The 19,002-nt window shown below is 37.2% G+C and overlaps 1 protein-coding gene across 1 annotated transcript; it reads left to right on the forward strand.

Annotated features, from left to right (window-relative positions):
• Window positions 1-3,356: 3,356 nt before the first annotated feature.
• On the forward strand, window positions 3,357-17,948 carry LOC139135123 (actin-related protein 2/3 complex subunit 4). Its single transcript, XM_070702375.1, has 6 exons — window positions 3,357-3,429; window positions 4,497-4,615; window positions 7,197-7,308; window positions 7,713-7,808; window positions 8,281-8,451; window positions 15,964-17,948. Exons 1-6 carry the CDS (start codon window positions 3,427-3,429, stop codon window positions 15,967-15,969), a joined length of 507 nt encoding a protein of 168 aa, XP_070558476.1. The 5' UTR covers window positions 3,357-3,426; the 3' UTR covers window positions 15,970-17,948.
• Window positions 17,949-19,002: the final 1,054 nt, after the last annotated feature.

Raw genomic sequence — 19,002 nt, forward strand, 5'->3', positions numbered from 1 at the left:
GAAGTATGTGTTTTGAAGTATTATTGACTTTTCAAGTGCCTCAATGAATTAAACCCACTTTGGAAACCATAAGTTACTTTGATTTACCCTTTTCTCCTGTGCAAAAACATAATTTTGATGTATTTGTTGCTACAAAAAAAAGTTCTGTAAATGTGCTTGCAGAGACGCACATCAGTTGGTGCAAAGATGCCAGAACTGGTTTCATTATTTCATAAAAAAGGGTAGGATATATTTGTGATGCAAAAAACTAATAAAATGACGATATGCACACACACCGCAAGGTTATAGGTAATAAGAGCCAGCAATTGGTGCATACATTAACACATAGAGAAACTGCTGTACTGCATACATCGATGCAAGTACAGCAAAGCATAGACAGATTAGTCATCTGTCCTATCTCCATATAGTGTCACAGAAGGATAGGTTGTCCTTGAAATGTCAAAAGTTACGTCGTAAACTGAATAAAATCACAACATTTCATCAATACATGTTCACTAGGGATGCATTCGAAGAGAATATTACAATCCTTTGCCGGTATTTTCTAAGTATGTGGCAGCCTGGTCAAAATGGAATGAATCCCTTAGACCTTTTCCCGGTTATCCCACCATGCATTGATTTGGCTGTGTCAAACACGGTTTACACATTCAAAACAACAAAATCGTAGTGATTTTGTTGTACAATAAAATAATATACAAGAATGACGCAAATCTGCCATGCCAAAAATTGGCTCATGTATATTGTATCAATAGGCAATGAAAATACAGGTCGGTGTATAACTTGTCACAGTGTTCTATGAACAAGATGCGCTGTGTATACCCTGTGGCTAAAAAGTTCTATGCATAGCGTACACTTTGTGTACCCTAGCGCACACTGCATCATGGAGACGTTAAAATAACTAAGGCCAACAGGGTCTGGCAATAGGTGTATGATTTTGGGAGATTTGGTTAATATTTTGTTGATAGGTACCTTGCAAATTTAACCATTTTATGGGGATATGTAAATCTTTCAGAAAATTTTCATTATCTTTGGTCAGAAAATCATCTACTTCAGAACTTTTTGTCCAGGAGCCTTGAAATTTGGTGGGATGACCTGGTGTCAATCTGTTCAAATTGTAATGAAATCTATATTTTTGGTTTCAAGTACCTGAACTGCTATGAGGAAATGAAGTTCACAACAGTGTTTATGGTCATAAATAAAGTGGAATGTGCTAAATTGTAGCTCCATGAATGACTGTTCACAGGGGATCATGGCATTAGTGTTGAAAGGTAAAACAACTACTGTAACATTGCTTTCTCCAACTACAGATAGCAGATTGCATCGACATCCTGCACCTAAAACTTTTAGATAAGGGGTGGCCCATTTGATTTCACGAGGGAGGCTGGAGGATTTTTTGAAGAACAAAAAATGTTGCCGGCCAAATGCCGGGAAAAAAATTTGTTCCTGCAGAAGGCAAGGAAAAAAAATTTGCTCTGGGAAAGCCGCAAAAATATTGGCTGTGATGCCTATGACGCATGGTAGACTAGCATTCAGTGGTCTCTGGAGCTGCCATCTATGGCAGTATTTTTGAACAAGAATCTTTGAAAACAGAATTGTATTGCCTTTGGAACTGCCACCTATGGCAGCATTTTTAAATAAGTATCTATAGAAGTAGAAACCTCTTCTCAGTAGCATGAATCACGGTCACTCTGTGTTGAGTGACCTTGCATCATAGTGACCGTACATGAGTATGTACTTGTATTCTGCTGCTGCACTCTCCGACTGCAAGGCTGTGTTATAAATGCAATGCTGCCAGTGTTAGAATAAATGTGAGAATGTTTGTCAAGTCTACAAAAGAGATTAAAATCAATAAACAAATAAATGGTAACACTTTATTAATAGATACATGTCTATTAAATTTTAACATTTTGTCTCAAATTTTACCAGAAAACAAAACAACTGGTGAATGTCAATGTCATGTTGTATGCCATCTGATCAGATATTTCATTATGAAGAAATGAATATTAATCTGCCATTCATATCTCAATGAATATTTATGATTATATTCATTGGGTGTGTAATTGCTTTAACCCAAGTCTTCAGTCGAATTGTTGACATTGCCTTGGTGGTGTACTTTAAACAACGACTGGAAATGTAAAGGATAAGATTTGTAAATTTCCTGGTAGGATCAAAATAAACAATATATATTACTGAATTTAAATAAATCCTTTGTAAAAAAAGTATCAAAGAATAAATGAACAATTAACTCTGTCATACTCAAACAATTTTACAAATGTTTTGACTGAAAATGTTTAACTAATTTTGAATAAGGAAAAAATACCTGACAGTAACATTGGAAAGGGTGCATAAGTTGGATATATGTTCATCGATGTGCATGTGTGAAGACATGGAAATTTCCACGGCTCGATTTTACAGGTTGTGATTGAATGATTTTGTATTTTGAAAAAAAATTGCTTTGACTCTACTAGTTTAAAAAAAATTTGTCTTGAAGCAAGCTCGGGAAGAAAATATGCTGCCAGGATGCTTAAAATTTTTTTTCGCCATACCCACTTCCTCCAGTCACGCACAGGCGTACGGAACGTTTCGTAGATCGTCGTGGGATGGGAAGTGACTGACACTGTGAGGCCGAAGGCCGAACCTCGGTATGGTACTGTATAACATTAATGTTATACAGTACCGAGGTTCGGCCTTCGGCCTCACAGTGTCAGTCACTTCCCATCCGACGACGATCTACGAAACGTTCCGTAAGCCTGTGCAGTCACGGTCCCCTCCCCCATTCAAATGGGCCACCTCTAACAAAAAAAAAAAAAGAAAACTTGTTCTTTTAGCAACATACAGAGAATAGGTTAATTTCTGTTGGAAAAACTCTTTGTAAGTTTTGCCAGCACAGGGGCCTCAGATTTGGTAACAAGTAAACCTGGCAGACAAAACAACATTCACATACGAGAAAAGAAAATATAAAAATACGAAAAACAAACTTATAAATGAACATACAAACTGCAAAAATATATGACAAATATTGCAGATAAATTGTATAACTTGAAATCAACTTTATTAGGGGACCACGCCATAGGTAAGATGATTACCCGGTATGTACTTTGAAAGTCTCAAAATTGGTCTGCCGTATGTATTGACCATGTATATTTTCAGCCAGTCTATTTCTTTATCTGTTTATTTGTTTACTTATTTTTTCTGTCTTTTTTACTTGCTAACACATCATTTTTTTCTGGCTTTCCAATTATCTTTTTACGATTCTCAATTCTCTCCGGTCCAAATTTAGCATTACCACTTTCCAAGTACTTTAGGATACCCATGGAGGTAGTAACTACCTCCATGGGATACCCATGATCCCATGCGAACCTTTATGACATCGTAATGCGCTTGCGTCAATCGGCATTTCCGCTGTTCGACTTCCTCTGACTCTTAACCATGGTGAGTGAAACTTTTAACATTTTTGCCAAAATATTCACTAATATTACCTTTTTATCTACACAACAGCGTAACTGAATCACAACAATGAGTTGGTACTTGAAACCAGACGTATAAGTGCTTAAAAACTGCCAAATTTGTTACCATAAAATTACGGTCCGAGGAAGGGCAGTGTTGTACTCGCACAGTGGGTGTGTGACTTCGAGAAACCGCACCGTGAAAATGGAACCTTGCCGTTTCGTTTAGGTAAACAGGCAAGAGATTACGTTTATTGGAAGCAAGGCTCTAATGTTGTAATAAGACCATGGCCAACGATCCGATGTCTATCCGCGTTTCTAAGTTTTACCGTGGTTTAAATTTTTCGCCGGCGAATGTTCCTCTTAGTCTATTATTCTGGGTGATCGGTGGGTGACCCCGAACTGACATTCTGACAGTTTAGTCTCACTTCCTGGTTCAGCTTGGTATAAGAGATATGTAATAAACGCCCGAGTCTCGCAGAATGACCGGAGAAAAGTATTTTTTGTTCGCTATTCACTTAACAGTATTTCGAGCGGCACTTCGGTCATTGCTTATCGAAAATCACACTGTTTGCACGCTCGAGCACGTTGGCCCCACCCATGCATCATCAGAAACATGTAATAAGTTTATGAGCATCATTACTTCGCCAACCAGGTATTATTGAATGCAGAATTTTCATGCACGGTAACTTCCTTCAAAACTGTGACGGGTAGAAGTAGACTAGTAGACATTGTGTTAAAAACATGTAAGTCACTTCTACGTTCTGTTGACAAGGGTTTAGGGAGTGAAAAGCTTGCCAAACATGGACACCTGACCAAATCTTGAAGTGGACTCGTTGGTATTTAAATGGAAAAGCCTATGCCAATTACATTTTATATGAAATATTTAACTCCATGTGTGGTTATATAGTTTAGTATATTACAGTATAGTATATTATAGTATAGTATAGTATAGTATAGTAGTATAGTAATCTGGTTATGGTGTACTGCTAAGGAAGTCATGAGTAAAAAGCTATCATGTAATATTTCTGACATTTCTGTTCTTATCTCTAGGCTGCCACACTTCGACCGTATTTAAATGCTGTCCGATCAACATTGACAGCTGCCATGTGTTTAGAAAATTTTTCTTCACAAGTTGTGGAGAGACATAACAAACCAGAAGTGGAAGTCAGGTATGATAACATCAAGCATAATTTGATAACAGTGCTGGATTGCCAAATTAGCCAACCTTTAGATTTTAGCAACTATTCAGCTATGATTGTTTAATGCTATAAAACATTGGATATTTTGAAGCTAGTGAGCTAAAGTATACTTGTAGTTCACAGGAAATGGCATTAAGGTTTGGCTATATAGCTGGTATGGAGATATTTGGCAGCTATTCAGCTATTTTTTCAGTGGTGCTGAACACCTTGACTAGTCACCTGTTTAAGCTATTAGCCCTTATTAGCCACTAGTATCTAGCTATCAGGTGTTCTGTCATTTTCAAGTCGGGTGAAAATGGATTATCTTTCATTGAACTCTACTGAAGAAACATTCATTACCGGTATTCACTATCAACTTTACCTTGACTAGTCATCTATTCAAGCTATTATCCCTCATTAGCCACTAGTATCTAGCTATCAGGTATTCTGTCACTTTCAAGTTGGGTGAAAACTGTATTTCCTTTTATTGAACTCTATTGAAGAAGCTGTCATTATTCACTTTCTACTCACCTCTTATCTTTTCTTACACAAACAGCCACTCTGCTTGCATATACCATCTAAGGTGCTGTGGATGGTTATAAAAAATATATAATTTCCAAATTTTTACAACATTGCATAATACAGAATTTAATTTGTGCATTCAACTTACAATTGACAATGTAGTCAAGTAATCAAGACCAACAATATCTGGCTGAAACAAAGACCTGAAGAGTGATCCAGGGTCTGTGGATAAATGTACAGTACATACGTGTAAATGCAGGCAGATGAATTTCAATGTCATCAACTTGGAATGCCACCTTACGCAAACAGCCATTTCAAAACTTTACCTTCTTCTGTGAATTTTATGACTGAAACACGTTCCATACGTTTGTTACACCATCAAGGCATTTTTGTAAAAATTTAGCCTCCAACATTGTCTGTTTTGAAGGTTTAGAACTTCTATTTAATATGCCATTGCCGTGCCTCAGCAGGATTTTCATTTCCTAATTTGTTTTCTTTCACTGTTGTGTAAGCTTTACAAACATTCTCTACTTTTGCATAATCTTTCTATCATTGAAACTTGTACAGACAAATTTTGTATTTTGTCAGCCATAAAATAACATACACATGTCTCTGAACAAAAGATGATACAAAAAGAATCACAAGCAGTTTAATAATCAGGTCTTTGTGGTAATGTCTTTACATGCAATTCACATATAACCTTTTCAAACAATCGCAAGTGTCTTCTCATCATTTCATATGACAACAACATTATTGACACAAGGAAATGAGCATGATGTACACCATACAATTTCTTGATCTTTTATTCTTAAAAAATTGTAGAGTCCATGTTTGGTTGAAGCCTATACCTGCCTAAGAAAAGCAATTCCCCTGTAGAACTTTATACTACCTTCCTGGTTCTACAATATTTGTTCAGCTCATTTTGAAGGCGTATTCTATGTACACATACATTAAAGTCAGACTCGTAACATTGTATGTAAGTTGGCCAGCCAAACTAGACTTGCTGGAAGTCTTGGGGCAAATGCCAAAACAGAGTAAATTGAAGGAATAAACGTCAACAGACTGTCAAGTTGACGGTGAGGTGATCGCAAAATTGAAGCAATAGGTGTTGGCTAACTGTCGTGTAGATTGTGGGGTCAATGCCATGGCTAGCCAGCAACTACCAGTATTTGCAGCTAAAAATGGCTAATAGCGTGAATATCTTACTAGCCAGACTCTCTCATAGACTGAAAGATCCGTCGCTCCAGGACGCTCCCTACGTAGAGAGCGCCCTCAAGCGACAGATCTTCCAGTCTAGCCTTCTTTACAACGCACAGGTTTGTGTGTGGCCACTTCAAGGTAGCTAACAGTGTCTCATAATGTGATTTGGACATTCAGAATAGCTTGAATAGCCAAGTAGAGCTAATATTAGGCTGCTTGAATGGCTAACCGAGCTATAGCCACCTAGCTATGAAGAGGGTATTCAGCAATCCTACACTGTAGTATTATATATGTCATCATTTCCCAACCCATGGTAAAATTCATTGCATGTCTGTCAATAGAAATACATCTTCCATGGCCTCTTTATCTGTGTTGTAATATTTCTGTACCATTTTCTCTGAAGCTAAACTCTTTTTCTATCTCTCTCCCCTACCCTCCTCTACCCCACCTTTCAATTTCACATCTTTTCTCTGCTTTTGGATCACAAATCATTCACCTATCTTCACAGATCTTTCCGAAAATAATGTAATGTAGTACTTTTTTGGCCTGGAACATGTCTTATATGTAATAGCATAGTCTGGTAGAAGACTGTGACAAGGTCCTATCATTTATGATACTTATTACAGGACAATTGTCATGGCTCATTATAGTGACATGAAAGAACGCAAAATTGTGACTTGTAACACTAAAATTCCTAGTTTTGTATAATAATATGTATATATTGTATTTTTCCGTAAGAAGATCATCTATCTCTTTGATATTAAACTTTTGATAATCTATCCAATTTTTTGCAGAAAAGCAGGAATGAAAGGCAGCTGTTGTAATTGAAATCATATGATTTGTATTTCAGAAGCAGTAAAGAGTTGCTCCTACAGCCTGTCGTCATTAGTCGTAATGAGAAAGAAAAAGTTTTGATAGAGGGCTCTGTAAACTCAGTCAGAGTCAGCATTGCTGTCAAACAGGCAAGTCACAGCCTTGTTTTTCTGTGTGTTTAGTTGACTCAGTTGTTAACTTTCCAGCCACATTTTCATACCCTCGAACCGATCTGGTGATCTGTGTCTTTCGCCATTTGGTCGTATGCAGTGCCAGTAGATGGAACAATTTTTGGCTGTGTAGAGCTTTTCAGTACTTTTGTTTCTAATGTCATCAAATGATTAAAAAACTGATTATTAATTGCAAGCATTCTTCTAAAGCATTCCCAGTATCTCGTGTGACTCTTCACTCATTTAGGAGTCTATGGTGTTTTTGGTGAAAACAAGAAACCAGTAGATCTTTTTAAGGTCACATAAAAAACGTGTTTCTGGTAACCCAGCCTACTCTGTATAACTTCATATTCTGATAATCTCATTTCTACATTGTTTGACAGGCTGATGAACTTGAGAAGATCCTGTGTCACAAGTTCATGAGGTTTATGATGCTGAGGGCGGAAAATTTCTTTGTTCTCCGAAGGAAAGCCGTAGAGGTATGTCAAGATAAATTCCATCCATACTTTTCATTTGATTGTCTTAAATATAGGTCTCTGAAATTAGTTGATGTCCATGGAAATCATTAACTCTGAACTCTCTGTACCATTACAGTAAAGGTAATCTGTAACTTTGCAAAGCAATGTGCGTGTATCTTTTGTTAATCAAAAGTCATGAGAATGAGGTTCTGTTGACTGTATATTGAAGCAGTTGTCAAGGCATTTTGGAGGGGATAAGCAATAAAACAATCAGCAGTGCAATAAAACAATGAAACTTTGATCTATGGCAAGACATATTTTGTATGGTAACTTCTTTATTGACCATCTACAGTAGTGCCCTTTGAACGTACTTCAACATGGTACACTGGCAAATTCATCATCACTCCACCCAGGAGGAACCATGGCAACACATACTTTTTTTTATGCGCAGCGCCCTCAATAAGTAAGGTACACTTTTCTTTTTTCTTTGCAGGGTTATGACATCAGTTTCTTGATTACAAACTTCCACACAGAACAGATGTACAAACACAAACTCGTAGATTTTGTTATTCACTTTATGGAAGAAATTGACAAAGAAATCAGTGAAATGAAACTTGCAGTGAACGCCAGGGCACGTATAACTGCAGAGGAATTCCTAAAAAATGTAAGTGACAACAGTTTTTGTGTTAGTTTTGTTCTGAAATATTGTGGCAAGATCTCATCATATCAGATCACTCCTCTCGGAGTAGTGGTCAGGCTGCACTTGCCAACTGACAAATGATGGAAAATAAGTTCTCAAACAGGGCTTTGTGTAACAAAGGTATGAGTGTCTTGTTTCAGTACAGAGGAAGACACACTTAAAACGCGCAAAATTTGGTGTCACTGTGTTTCGGAGTTTGTTCAAAAGCAGTTTGAGTCCTGGTCTTTCGAAATGCTCTCAACAGGGCATAGATAATATTCAACTCATTTATATCTAACCAGCTTTATTATGAAGGTGTTCCCATCAGACAGGCATCAGAATAATGGCAAATGTGTCTGCTCTGTAGTAGGAGCTGTTAGCTTCTTGACCACCCAATAGGTAATGGTGACCTCGGACTCTTACTAACAGCCTGAATAATTATTTTCACAAATCCCCATTTTGGTATTTTAATACATCCCTAAGGTCTTGTTGAATGCGTATGTTTTGCTGTATTTGGCACAATGGGATTTGTCAGATTTTAATCAATGGTGCCTAAGTAATGTAGCCTTGAATGTGACCCTCCAAGACAGTAAGTTTTTACCTTGAGGAGGCAAAATTGTTTGTCTAGTTTATCTCCCCAATGATTGGTTCTGAATTAAAGTTACTCCTCCCAATGGCTCTCAGCTTACTGGTTGTGTTCAGTGCTTATCTTCACTTCCTTACCCTCTCAGTTTCCTGTTTAGAAAGTGTAATCTAGGAAATCAGTTTGCAGTCAGATAAACCGGATAAGAGCCCTGTCAGACAAAGCAGCTTTATATAATCATCCAGATGGCTTGACAATGCCCCCCCCCCAGGGTGGGGATAGGGAAGATGTCATTATGTGTACGCAAGGTAGATGGAAGACCAAAATGCAATTTGCTCAAGGATGGACATTCACAAAAACGATCTGAAATCAGTTCCTACCAGAGAAGAAATCTATAGAATATATTTATATGTCAGAAATAAAAGACACATTCACACTCACAAGGATAAGACTTTACTTTGGTTGGTAATATCCCACCTATCTTGATGCGTATGCAGTGCCATCATGGATCTACAGCTGAAATGTAGAGATTACTGTAGTTTCAAGCCATAAAGTTGAACATTATCAGCCATCAGACTCAAATGAGTTATCAGCAGTGATAACCTTATATTTATGATAGGTTGCACTGCAGCTAGCTGCTCTCTGGTATTCTATGTCAGTATTTTTTGGTGATAATGCATTTCGACTAAAGAACCAAGCCTCTGCAGGTTTCCAAAAATAACATAGCTGGTTTGAGGAAGTGTTTTATTTTTAGTTCATAGATTTCAGGCAATCAAGTGGCCCAGATTTCACAAACTGCTGTCAGACAGCAGACCACTTCAATTACTTTGCGTTGGTCATGCAAAGGAAGTGGTTTTACATATACGTGTATTTGTGCTCCTGTTTGATACTGGTTTCCTTATCTGGTGACTTCAGCATGTCAAATTAAGACGATTTTGGATTTTGTCGTGTTAGATTTAGTGAAGGACATCAGATTATTTATGATAAACAGCAATCTTTCATGGCGTCTCTTCTGCCATAATTTTTTTCCTCTGTCCTTGGAGATACTCGAAGACCCAACGTACATGAAATGCCCAGACCAAGGCGAATGGTATATAAATTTAACCCATGGAGAAGTAAATCTGACCCTGAATACACACTGTTTTTGTCATTGAATTTCTGCTTCATTGTGTTGATGTCCCTAGTCAAGTCACACAGAAAGGCAACAGGCAGGCATGCAATGCCAGAGTAATTGTTCAGAGCCACCACTGTGCCAAGTGAGTCTTTTGCATGTTCAAAACTGAAAATTAGTCCTCAAATCTCAAGCAGTCCTTGTAAGCACAGCGGGACTAGTGTAAGTGCATGCTAGTACATAGACTGAGAGTGTCTCATTGAAAATGTAGAACACTCAGACTTGAGCTTTTTGAACTGTTGGTACCAACTTCATCCCTACTTGTGGAATTGATAACAGCCACCTGTGAGTTATGTGTAAAGTCTTCATAAAACATTTAAATATGTTTGCCAAGAGTGACAAGGTCAGTCCTCTTTGAAACCAGAAAATCACATTGGTGTGTGCATCTTTTGTACAGGGATCCTGGATTTACTGTATCTCACAATTTGGAATGTGCTCAGCATTCTACTACCTCAGAAATATTTGTAATCTGGATGGCTGATAAGTCTTATTTTGTGTTTTATTTGGCTATTGAGTTGTCTATATCATGGATGTTGATTTTGTAACACAGTTGGTCATAGCTGTTTGTAATGCCCTGAGGATCTGTTGCCATCTTGTTTGGTTCTCGGCGTTGATCGGCAAGTAGTCATAAAGTGAACTGTTGGTTGTTCTCTGAGATATCCAAAGGTGATAAACAGGAAACTATCCTATATAAAGGAAATTTAGGGAAAGAGTCTTTGAGCAAACAACGCTTTCCTCTGACGAGTAGGACTGAATTATTAAAATAGTGCCTGAATTGAAATGTATATCTGACCCATTGTATTGCAAAAACCCATTGTATATGAATATATTTGTTTTGCACACAAGGTAAAGCCACTTTAAGAATGTGCATTCTACATTCTAAAAAGGTGAGATTTTTCTGAAATTTGGTCATGGAACATCTTTCACTGCAAGTCAGTTGAAAGCAATTGATACACAATAGTATTGGAAAAATACATCTTCCTGATAGTCCTCCAGGACAAACTGGATATTTTATGCACATGGATTAATTGTTCTTGGTTGAAACTGTTGGCATTTTAAAATATTAATTTGTGGAAATTTCAGTGAAATTATAAAAGGCAATGCACTGCTGCTGTCCAGTAGATTTTATTTCTTCGAGTTTTTTCACCTCCCTACCTGCATAAGGAAGACTGTCATTCAAAGTTTATAATTTGTGAGTAGTGAAAGCCAGCCTTCTGATGATGTCCCTACAACCTTGCCATCGTTGGGAATCATTTATAAATTCACTCCCCCCCCCCCCCACTTACCATATTGGCCTGCTTATAAGACACTTCTTGAGTATAATACCCTCCCCTAATACCCTCCCCCACTCATAGGGGATTTTTAGGGATCAGCAAAAATGCTACACATCTGAGTGTGAGACCCCTCCTTACATGTAGTTAATTTCAAAAAGCGAAAAATTCACAACTCAAAAACTGACAATAGACTAGACTTCTACAGTCACATATGCAAAGTTAATTTGCTGACCAACCAACTAAAGATTAAGAAGAGTTGTATCAGATTGTCCATTGACACTCTCAAGGTCGTGTGGTCTGTGTTTGAGCCTATGAAGAGCTGTGATGGAGATACTCTTTATTGTGAAGGATTTTTTTAAGCATGAGACATGTCATAAGACTTGTTCAACTTTTAAGAATTGGCAAGAATAGTTAAATCAAATCTAGCTGATGTAACTTTGTGTACATTCTGACAAAAATGTATGAAGACCAGAGTTATGCTGAATGGATGTGAATAAAGTGGCATAAATGAAAAGTGTAGGCGGAAAACATGGTGCTGCTCAATTATAAGACCCACCCTATAATCACACCCATTTCATGTTGCTGACCCCAGGTCTTAAAATTGGACGAATACAGTGAAGAGGAATACAGCCTACTTCGAAGAACATTGTACACCATAGGCCTATGCTAAACTTGGGGCTTGAAAGGGCATGGTTAAAGAATTTATGAGAATAGACAGATGGATTGAATTTTTTGAAAGTCTCCAGAAGTGATCCTGTAACCAGAAGGGTCTGCAAGAGGTGACCCTTACCAGCTTTTCTCATCAGCGATGATAAATGATCAAGTTTGTAGTTGGCAGATGTTTCTGTCAACTATAATTTCTAATGCACCTAGAAATTGAAAGACTTAAATTTTTGCTCAAACTTTCCTCAAGGAAACTTTAAACCATTCTTTTCCAAAGTAAAGAAGAAAAATCAGGGGTCACTGTGCAATATTTGGTACTGCCAGGAAGAAACCAATTACCCAATATTTACCAACTCATGAAATTCAAAATGGCTGCTGTCAGTGCGTTGACACTATGGGGGAAAAAAGTAGGTCTGTTAAAAGTATAGATAGTCCATGAGCTTTAAACTTGGCCCCCATCAATGGTAAAGCAAAAGGTATTGTAAAAGTTTGAGAGTCAAACTGTCTGTCCCCAAGGCACATTAAGGAAAGAATTATAATTAAATATAAATTGTAAATGTAAAATGTTTTCTTGAAGTTGTATGTTTATAATAGTTGAATTGGAAGGTTTGCCATGAAGGCTTACAAATTTAATAATTTTAATATCAAGTGTGAACTTTTTAGACAATCTTGGAAAAATGGAAAAAAAATGGGAAAAAGAAGTCAAGTATTCTATATAGAAGTTTTACACTAATTGTGTAGCCATTCCGTGATTGTAGATTACTATAGCCACTAGCACTCAGTGTTAGGAACGGAGAGCATTATACTGAGGAGTAGTTATCAGCTTGAGTTGTGCACAAGTGTCTCGTCTTGTCTAGTACATCATGTAGAATTTAGGTAGAATGTTTTTTTCTGGATAGTGAAAAGACAGACATGAAAAGCTTGGACATTGTGACCTGTTGCTGCACGTTACTCACTTCGCTAACTTCCTTAGAGTGTCTTCAGGTTGAAAGCAGTCAGGGTTATTGAGAAAAAAAAGGTGCCATACAGTTGTGATCATCAACTGTACACAAACCACTCCACCAAGTAGGATCCAATGATGTCAATATTTACAGTGTGAGGAATCTTGCAGCAATTTGCATGGTTGTAATTTCAAAACAGTGTACACAGTTCATTGGAAAATTGGGTCCAGATCTTTGTAATAATCACAAACCTCTTTTGCTCATTTGAATTCAGCATTGCAATGTCTGTGAAACACGATTTATTGTCTGGAGTTTGAACTCTGTAATCATAACCTTGATATGCTGTCACCACCTAAAGTTCAAGCTCCAGCCCTGGCTGTGTTGTCTACCATACTTTGTCTGTGTGTGCGCTACTGTCTCATGGTGTGTGGAAAAGTTTGACAGCTAACAGGATGTGCTATGTACACATAGATGTATTAATGTTGTTTTTCAGTTTGACTTTCAAACGTCACACTCACCCTTTCAAGAATAACAAGTCCGACTTCAATCACTTACATTCTTTTTACTTTGTTAAAAAAGAAGCTTGTGATTAATTTGCCCATGCATTATCCTCATTAGTCCATTTCTTGTAATAATATTGTGCTTTGAATTGTAAAACTGCTATATTTAGAGTTGTGGCACAGTGTGATCATGTTGCCTGTGCATGCAGACCTGTTTGTGAGTGGATTATTTCTTGTATGCCCGAGTGGCTGGTGTATATCACTATAGGAAAAAAATGCGGGACTGGAGCGAGAAACTGACGCTTTCTCACAATCGGTGAGAATCTGTTCTTATTCTCACCGCTGTCGGTGAGAAAATTTTAATCTCCACTGGAGATTGGTGAGAAATGCACTCCTTGGCGAGAATCAAGTGTGAGAATAAATTCTCACTGGTGAGAATGGAAATTCTCACTAAGTACAGCGAGAATTGAAATTCACTGGCGAGAATCATCAAGACTCGCCTTTCGGAGTCTTTATGATTCTCGCCAATGAACGGCGAGTCTTGATGATTCTCGCGAGTGAATTTCAATTCTCGCTGTACTTAGTGAGAATTTCCATTCTCATCGGTGAGAATTTGTTCTCACACTTGATTCTCGCCAAGGAGTGCATTTCTCACCAATCTCCAGCGGAGATTAAAATTTTCTCACCGACAGCGGTGAGAATAAGAACAGATTCTCACCGATTGCGAGAAAGCGTCAGTTTCTCGCTCTAGTCAAGCACTTTTCCCCTATAGTGTATACATATACAACTATACAAACATCCCTTTCAACCTAGTCTGCTGTGTTTAAGAGAAGGTTTTAAGTTTTCAAAGAAAAAATGACTCTGCTGATCTTAGGGTGCAGTCCTTCCTGTAAAACAAAAAATGCCAATGTAGCTGGAGTGACTTTATCTATCGCACTTGACAATGAGGATGTCACTTTTGCACATCCATTTTGCCAATATTGATGTCTGCCCACACTGTTTAAAACTAGCAATAAGGCTTTCTTGTCAAAGTGCATTATTTTCATCTAATCAGTAAAAAGTTGCACCTAGAAGAACAAATAGCTGCATACCCAAATTACCTGTGGCAGTGAAATGTGAAAGTGATGTAAACTCTGTCAGACACTGACTATCCATCTGACTTGTGCTGAACTAGTGGTCATAGAAACAGCAGTCCACCCTGGGCCGGCCTTCATCCCATGTCCTCAACCAGCTGAAAACAAACTTTTGCTTTCGAGCTGTATCATACTTGAGCACGTCTACTTTCAGACTGACTGAAAGTTAGTCATCATCAAACGCTTATCATGAAAGTCGCTTGTTGTGCAAGTTAGTAACGCAGCCAACTGAACAGAAGTATCCTATAGAACCAACATCTCACCATGTAACATCAGTTATACATGAAAGTAAAGTATATTAAGGCTGTTAGGCCTTCTTGACCATCTTGAATAGTGTGAGGGCCAGTGTATAACATCTACATGCAGGCAGGTTCAGTTTCATATGAAGGTAGTACGGGCCTCAAAACTGAAAGACCCAAACTTTTTCTCAAACTTTCAGTAAGAAAAATTTTAAACCACCCCCTTACAAAATCAAGAATAAAAATCAGGGTCATCTTGCAAAATTTGGTACCAGAGAAACAAATTACCAATATTTACTGATACTTTAAATTCAAAATGGCTGTGTGTAAACTCTAAAGGAAAAAATAAATGTTTCAATATTTCACGGAAAATAAGCCAGTGAAAACTTTACTTACTACCAGTAATAGAGCTTTAAAATGAGCCCCAACAAGTGGTAGACTGAAAAAGGATTTTCAAATATTTGACAGTCTGAATATCTATCTCAGTGGTGCATTTTACCTAAAAGTAATGTTTATCATTTACCTGTTCCACTGCCGTTTCCAGGCTGGTTCAGCAAAGAAAGATGGCCATCTAGAGACTACAAAACCACTGAACATCAGTTTAAATTTGACTTTTAAATTTGACTTTTGCATGCATACACCAAGTCTGTAGTATTACAGGGTACATGCGCTGACAGTATCACTTCCCCATCGGCCAAGTCAGTAAAAAGCGGTATTGAGCCAAAATATGACTTATTTTCACCCACTTGTTGTGGTCTGTTATATCTTTAGTCCAAAAAAATCAAGTTTACAGTATTTATGTTTTCAACAGCCTTCAAATGTACAGTATTATGTTAAAATACACCATATGGAATATGTTGTGTTTCATTAATTTTAACCATCTTGACCTGATGGTGAAATATGGACTTGGCAGGAAAATGGTTAATAGTGTGATGTAATGTACTTACCAGTAATATGATGAATGCACCATAACATTTCTTTGTTTCCTTGCAGTTTTAAAACAACTGATGCACATCACCTACAAATGTCAACAGCCTTATGTATGTGAAGATTTATCCGAGTATCAACAAGAATTTCGCTTTGGTACTGCTAATGCTAAACCATACCCAGATGGACAGACTGGCCCTGTCACCCAACCTCCAGTTCCTCCTTTAGTTTGTAGTAAATCATGGAAACGCTACATTTCATTTCTACTGATATCCTTAAGCCTTAAATTTCTGTTACTTAGGAAATTGTCTATTTCAGGTATTGTTTTTGTCAATTAAGCAACTGATTATGTGGCAAAGGAGAATAAAAAATACTGTATATTTTTGAAATCAAGGAAAATATTTTTGTTGGATTAAGGAAAGTACCATTTTGTTAGAGTAAGGAATTTAGTTTTAAATTTACAGAAAAAGAGAATATTTGAAGTTTGTTCACTTTATCAAAACATAGGAATGGGATGCTTGAAAGAAATATCTGACCAAATCAAGGGTTTTTGATACCTTGTCTAGATTTGAACATTTCACTTCTGTAGGACGGATTTCACCCACCATGTGTTCCTGTGTCCATTTCACCCATCTTCCGTGTCAACTGACATCATGCAACGTCCAGGTGGTATGTTCCATTGCTATACTGTCTTATACAGACAAAAGTTTCGATTTGTGATATACACAAAACACAGAGATAGAACTTTTGGCAGCTTTTCTACAGATGGCGTTTGAAATTGTCAACTTTTTCTCAGTACATTTATTTTTGGGGGAGGGGATTACGTAACCTTTTCTATAACTCAGTTACATGATAACACCAATTTATTTCTGCGTTGTCAAGTCAAATCTGTTCAAAAGTTGTATCAAAACAATTTCTGAAAAATTTGCTATCCAAGTATAGTATACTATGATGCTGGTGTGTGAAACCTTTAATATTCCCAAGAAGACACAGTCAGTCATGAATGTTTTCATTCTTTCCAAAACATTACAGCCATGGAAATTTCAAACAGCCATATCCATGTGAGCATGTAATTAGGGCATCATTTTACAAGGGGTATAGCCACAAACTGATGAGGTCAAATTGCCATACACAATACACAGTGCCATAATTACAAGGCGTCTGCGTTGTGTGTACGGCGATTTGACGTCATCAGTTTGTGGCTGTACCACTTGTAAAATGGTGCCGTAATTAGGTTTTCCATCAGACTGACTGAGTGTACCTGCCATTGTTGTTTGTCAATTGCCAAATTCTGATGTTGCACAATGATGTTACACGCATACATGTAGACAAGGTGCAAGTCTCACAAATGACAATACAAATCGGAAATATTGGAGATGCTGTGCTTGATAAAGAGAGAAAATTCTTGAAAGTGAAATGTCTGAAATGTCATTTTGAATTCTGGGTGAGTCAGATCAAACTCAAAATGTCCAGCATTGTCATTGCCCATTTACTTCTTACTGTTTACAATATTTTTCACGTATAGTATCAGGTGGATAAGTAGTTTCAACAGGTGTGGGAGCCAGTAGGATGTCCATCTGTCATTTTAGTCACTTTCCCCCTTCATTGACACATTCATACCAGGGGATATCAAGATACCACTGGAGTCTCCAAATTCACGGACCCATGTGCCTCAAACTCTGAAAAAACAAAAGCAGACAATACATCCAACAGTAGTGTTTCTCATTCCACATATTTTGAAGGTCTTGCTGTTCCTTCCGTGTAGCCCTGCATTAATTATGCAGCTTTCATTTGATGATTGTCCATAATTTGATCCGCTGAGTTCACCTGTAATTGTCTTTAATCAGACAGAATGTAAACATCATTTGTTGTAAGAAAAATGAATGCAATACATTTCATTGGCAGAGATTAATGCAAAGTTAAAATACTTATGTACATTGTCCATGCCATTTGTTTACCCAAGTGGCGCCAGTTTCCTTTTTACATTTTTTGTAGCAGCATGATTTAAAATACCCTTATTATTTAGTAAAACTGAAATATATATACAAGCATCTATTGTCTGCTGTGTAATTATTTTCTACCCAGAGATGAGCAAATCTGCGAGTCCTCTGGTCAAAGACCACTGAATGTTACGCTTGAACTAGAGAATTTGCAATTGTACTTGTCTGATGATCCATCAAATTCTTGTACGATAAAGAATTTATTCAGGACCAGCAAACTATACTGCAGGACCAGCAAACCAGAGTGCAAAACTGGCAAACAAGACTGCAGGACTAGCAAACCAGACTGCAAGACTGGTAAACCAGACAAGCAAACGATCAGTCCTGCTTTCTAGGTCCTAGCTTGCAAGTCCTGCCACATGGTCATGAGGCATTTTTTTTAATCAGGATTTAGATTACGTTATCAATAAATAAATGCTCATATATATATATATATATATATATATATATATATATATATATATATATATATATATATATATATCAATAAATAAATGCTCATATATATATATATATATATATATATATATATATATATATATATATATATATATATATATATATATATATGAATGAGCATTTCTGCTAAAAATCTATTTCTGTCATATTATAGAGAGTATACCTAACTGTACTGGACTACTGAATAATGTACATAATCTAAGACTAATAACACTATATATAAAGGTCCTGCAGTCTAGTTTGCTTTCCTTGGTACATGCTTTATCACATAGGCGTATTGTATTCCCCGTCTACCAGATCCATGGAACGGTAAAATATAATGGTCCTGGCATAACATTTGGCAGTCCTAGACCTCTGATGATGGGATTTGCTCACCCCTGTACTAGCTGCAATGCAAGGGAAATTAAGTCAGAGGGTCCGAGTGTCTTCAAGGTGTTGGGAGGACATCAGAAGAGAAACCGTGAGATTTTGGATTGCGATTTCTCATCGCGGTATTAGCCCGGCCGATATATTACAGCTACGGTTTGCCATTTTTTAGATTAGAACAACCTACAAATTTGTTGTCTAGTATCTAATCGTTTCTCAAAACTTGTTTTCATCTCAAAACTAACATCTATGATCGTGCTGTCGCTTTCTAAATATGACA

The sequence above is a fragment of the Ptychodera flava genome, chromosome 6, assembly GCF_041260155.1.
Source record: "Ptychodera flava strain L36383 chromosome 6, AS_Pfla_20210202, whole genome shotgun sequence".
NCBI lineage: Eukaryota > Metazoa > Hemichordata > Enteropneusta > Ptychoderidae > Ptychodera > Ptychodera flava.